The sequence below is a fragment of the Fukomys damarensis genome, unplaced genomic scaffold (assembly GCF_012274545.1).
Source record: "Fukomys damarensis isolate Sample0158 unplaced genomic scaffold, DMR_v1.0_HiC HiC_scaffold_14, whole genome shotgun sequence".
Classification (NCBI taxonomy): domain Eukaryota; kingdom Metazoa; phylum Chordata; class Mammalia; order Rodentia; family Bathyergidae; genus Fukomys; species Fukomys damarensis.
Genome location: NW_022900926.1, coordinates 45,909,762 through 45,915,296, shown reverse-complemented (window position 1 = coordinate 45,915,296; position 5,535 = coordinate 45,909,762). Strand labels below are relative to the sequence as shown.

At 34.4% G+C, this 5,535-nt stretch overlaps 1 protein-coding gene across 1 annotated transcript; it reads right to left on the bottom strand.

The window, feature by feature from the left end:
• Window positions 1–335: 335 nt before the first annotated feature.
• Window positions 336–1,261, bottom strand: Defb113 (defensin beta 113). Its single transcript, XM_019208487.1, has 2 exons — window positions 1,204–1,261; window positions 336–565 (listed from the first exon to the last, which is right to left on the bottom strand). The coding sequence occupies exons 1-2, from the start codon at window positions 1,259–1,261 to the stop codon at window positions 336–338; spliced, it is 288 nt and encodes a 95-aa protein (XP_019064032.1).
• Between the last annotated feature and the right edge of the window lie 4,274 nt (window positions 1,262–5,535).

Genomic DNA, 5,535 nt, shown 5'->3' with positions numbered 1-5,535 from the left:
CCTATTACGGATTATGATGTATACATTCTTGCATCTAGGAATTAAACAGTTTTATATTGAAACTATACAAGAGCAGCAAATGCCACGATTACTTGTGAATACCTCAAAGATCACATGACACTTCAGCAAAAGACAATGGGCAGGAATGAAGAGAGGCCCTGAATATAGAAGTCTTCATTCAATTTAGTGACAAAGATGCTACAACTCTTCTTTATTTTTTGTACTAGACCAACATTGAAGTCTGTAGTCCTGATACAGTTGTATAACCCAGAAAATCAGAAGACAGAGTCTTGAAAATTGACTAATAAAGTAAAAATTGATTTTTATTCATAATATTACAGCATGCTGTTTTTTAGTGTATCAGCAGTATAATTTACATTTGTATGAGTTGTAGAAAGCATGGCTCTAGTGATGGGCTTTTGATATTCCCGTACCACACAGCAGGGCTCAGTGTCACAGTAATTAAAGATGTATTCCCAGGTGTTGCATTCAGACTTGCAAGCACCGCGAACAAGGTAACATTCTCGTTTTCTCTCTGCAGCTTCTCTTGTTTTTTTCTGTGGAACTAGGAAAAGGTACCTATGATTATAAATCCAAGTTGAATCCAAATAGAGAAATAAAGTTGTTTATAGTACAGAGTTTAAAATTTTTGCTTCTGAAATCATTCCTAGGCAACTGTATTGAAGACATTTGCCCCTATATGTCGGTACAATATACATATTTATTTTACAACAATATTTCCTTTGGCGCTAACATGTTTTGCAAGTAACACATTCTTAAATGTTTAATTTGTGTATGATTCTTTAAGAGTAAGAGAAAAAGACATGGTATGAATAGTCTATTTTTGAATAACCATCAACTTCCAGTTCCTCCCTCTTCCTACCAGTTAGTTACTGGACTAGTTGTAAAAAGCTTAATTTTGTCAAGAGCTACAAAATTAGTGCTTGAAAAGGAATTTGAAAGAAAAGACAGATGGAATCATCTAAAGAGGGATAGCCTTGTCCCACAAACCAACAAAATAAATAGGTCTAAAAATTTTCCCATTGTTTTCTCAATGTTCCATTTTCATTTTTTTTCCATTAAAAAAGAATGACTGGTCTTATAAGGAGCCCATAGAGAGTCTCCAATTAATTATATTTTGTTAAACTAAGGAATTTTAAAAAAATTTGTTCCTCCACCTCTTTTTCATATTACAAACATTACCTGATGGACCACAAGACACACTGAAGACAAAGATTGAGATAATATGAATTATCTTCATTGCTGCTGCAGTTATTTGAATGAAGTTGAAACAGACAGAGCTCAAAATGCCTTTGGGACTAGAAAGATGGACTCCTGTTTTTATAGTGTCCTCGATGTGATTGCATTCTGATTAATTCTGCCTTTCTAGATTGAGCACACATTCATGTAAGTATTGTGAAATAGCAAAGAAATATAATAGGAAATGTGCTTCTCTTATGACCTCAATGAGTCAACCACAAACTCATATTCAAACAATGAATTTAAGGCATTCTGTTAATAATTAATTAATAGCACTTAATTCACATTATGCATGTTCACAGCCATACAATTTCTTGGGAATTTGTTATGTGCTAGGCACCGGTCCAAGCATTTAAATGGATTAACTAATTTAATCCTCATGAAAAAATCTATAACATAGAAATTTTTATTGTCCAATTGAAGAAACTGGCACAGAGAAATTATTTCCTTGCCTCTATATTATGAGTGTCATCACTGGTGATGCTGTTTGAATCTGAAATAATTCAACGATAAATCAAATATGTGAAAATTGATCTATAATTGATCTGTAATTAAAACATGAGTAGAAAGATTTTGGCCCATGTTTGTAAACTTAGAGCTGCATGTTAAATTCCAGAAAGACATATTCTCACAACTTTATGATTTGTGTTGTAACTTCTTTCTCTCTCCCTGAGGAAAACAAATGACTAGGCTATCAGTAGTCTGAGTTTAAAGATCATGAATGTAGTCCTCTTGTTACTTATCTGCATCAGTCCTCACAAAAATGTTTGTAGTCAAACCATAAAAAAGTCATTTCCTCAATCTCCTCTAAGTAAAATATCAAAAAAATCCTTAAAAATTGGAGGTTTATTAAGACTAATTATATCTAAGCATAGTATAATAGCAAGCTATATTATACAATTAAAAACAGAGAGATCAGACATTATCGTAGTGATGAAATTAATAATAAAATGGCCCAGGATGTAAGGGCCAAGTTTTACTGTCTGTGTTTATTCATCTGCCTAAATTAAACCAATTCTATTAAATTGGTATATCAGCTAAACTCTTACACAGTACACAGTGTCTTCTGTGTCTGATTGAAGGTGACTAGTGGCTTCTGAACAGAGATCAGATCCCAGTTACCCAAGTAGGTAAATAACTAAAACAAAATTGGATAATGATTACTTTTTTAAAAAAAAAAATTTCTTACACTGGTTATCTTAGGTCTTACTTGGAAAGAGATCCAGATTGTAGATTTCCGCTAATCAAATCTACACTTTTTTTTTGAGTGAAAAAGAGATAAAATTAAGAAAATAGGTTGGGAATGAGTCTATGGGTGTCATTATGGAGAAAAAGAAGAGGAGCTATGGAGAGAAGGGAAGTAGAGAATTTGCCTGATATATAAGAATGAATTGGGGAGGTGGATGAACGTTCATATTTCTACCTAGTTCAATCAAAATTGTATAAATTGAGAATAAGAGCAAATGTTTTAACTTCCTTTATATGAAGTGAGGTGATTGAAACTAACAACTGTGTAGTTTGGAAGTAGAGGTAAGGACTTTGTCAGAAGTTAATATTTGCTACAAAACAGTTCATAGGATTCAAAGGAATTTTGCTGGAAAGTGCCCACTCCAGGAGCACTTCTGGGTAAGATATGGACATTGAGACCATAAAGAACATGATATACAGAAGAGACGTTCATAATAAAACATGAAATCCAGTGAAATATTCTTAGAGGAGTTGCCATTTTAATTTGAAACTTTCATTCTGTAGAGTTTCTTGCTGAAGTCTTGATTTGCAGAACAGGCACCAGACCTCAGCTTTCACATTCCAGCAATGATGATATGAAGTAACACTAAGCTCTGCTTGCATTACACAAACGTGATGCCTGCTCCATTCTTAGTTTTTCACTGCCAGATACTGCATAATGTAAAGCACTCTCCCTAAAAGTCATATTGCTTATTTCAGTTAGCAAGTGTGCTTTAAAAATAAAAGGTATAAATAATAAATAAAGCCCATTTTCCCATCAGTTGGAAACTGGACAAACAAAATGTAGTTTTTCTATGAAATGGAATATTACTCAGCCATAAAGAATGAGAAATTAGATTCATTCATAGGAAAATGGACATATATTGAGGATATATGCCTAAGTGAAATAAATAAGTCACACGTGTAAATACTGAATAGTTTCTCTGGTGTGAAAAACTATAACAGTACATAAGATCCTAATGGTATAATTGACAATGTGAAATAAGAAGAAAAGGGCTAACAGTGTAGGGAAAGTGGGAAGGGTAGGGGATAGGTAATAAAGGAAAAGAAAAAAAATGAGAAAATGAAAAAATGGAAATAAAGTGTTTGTAAATGGGAGGGCAGGAGGGGGAGAAGGGAGGTCAGGGACAAGGGGAAAAATGAGAACCAAGACCGGTTATGTAAAGGTACAAGATCCCAATGATGACTGTAACTGTACTTTATACTTAAAATGTGCCAATAAACTCAATTAAAGCTGAAAAAAAATGTGCCAATAAACTCAATAAGGAAAAAAAAAACCAATAAATAAATAAAAGGTGATTCCATGCTTAGAGACCACAGTTATCAAAATCAGTGGTACTCTGAATTTAATGATTTTTAGAAACAAGTAAAGTAGTTAAGAAACAAAGTACAAAGCCTGAGCAACATCCCTGAATAACCTTGTTATTCACAAGTGTGGTTCACAAAATTGAATTTTTAAATACCGATACCCTCTCCCAATTTTTCTGATCTTTACTCAGATCTGATATCACCTGTGTCTCTATTGGGTGTGAATTTATCTGCATTCAACTTTCCACATAAGTCTCAAACAAGAAGTGATGCCTGGGATGTAGAAGGAAGCATGTTCTTCTCACCAAGGCAAAGAAAACATGAATATAGACTGATCTATGTGAGGTGGCCATTTGACTATTGTATGCCCAGTATCCCCAAGGCTGTATATGGGCCAGAGGCAAGGTACATTTCCTTTCTAAAAATCGGATTTCCTTGGGTTACTGAGAATAAAATTAAACACTTCCCATAGATTAAGTTTAAATTATGTAAGGTCAGGAGTTGACCAGATCTATACCAATGCTTTTTGCCTCAAATTTATAATCTACATATTTGGATCACACTTACAGTTGTAGAAAAGCCATAAGCCAGAGTTCTGTCAGAACCAGGTATCCTTTGATATCACCTCATGCTTCATATGTGTGTGTGCTTGTTTATTAAACAAGAAGAAAAGCCTGGAAGGGTGAGGGAGGGAGGAAGGGAGGAAAGGAAAGAGATTAATTGATGTATAATGCATCCTTACGAGTCACAAAAACAGTGCTTCCAGAAATATCAGTCACTTAAAATGCAGATTTTAGGTGAGACAGAACAGACAGAAATTTCATGTCTTAAGTTTCCTGGGGTGTAAATGCTGCTGGCCTGGGAAGCAAGCACAGAAGCAGTTTGAGTAGGGAGTGAGACTCTTACCTGGTAACAGTGTCCTACTGCCCTCTCTGCCTCACTATATAGGGGAAGGACCCTCCCACCCCATGTGCAGATAAAAACTGTAAGTGCATCATTACCATGAAATTTTTTTCTTTCAACAGTCTTCAATATATACTTTTGCTGTTGTTGATGTTGGGATAAAAGGCAGACAGACGTAAATATATGGTTTTTTGTTACCCTGTTTGAATGAAGTTCTGCAGTTAGCATATCTTTTAGTCACTTAAGTAGGACTTCAGAGAATGCTTAACAAGGATGTGCATAAGTGAACAAATACTACCAGTATAAATAAAGCTGAGTGATTTAAATTTAGGGTTAGATTTCATGTTAAAGTTAAAATTTTAAAAATTAACGAAAAAGGAGTACTGTGTTTTTTGTACTCCGAGCACCAATAAGCACTCCTTTCAACCTCTCTTAGCCTTCATATTACTAGTCACTTCTTTGACAAGTTTTCACTGAAGGAATCATGGATTCTTTCTCAGTATGGCTTGCGCAGCTCTGTTGACTTGTGTCATACATAGTAATGTGGAAGGAAATTCCTAGGTCCCCTTCCAAAATTTTCAAGTAAAAATTTTAGTTACTATGATATGCTTATTTGAAGAATTATGACAATAAGGATAGCAATCTCCATATCTTGTGGGGTTTTTTTTGTACAGAAAAAATGATTATATATATGAAGCTCTCCAAAGTTTATAATGAGAGACATATTCATATTTATTTATATGTCACCTATATAGTGCATGGCTTAGTTCATGAAATCAGTCCCGACCTCTCCTCCCTCCCTCACTCCCTCCCTCC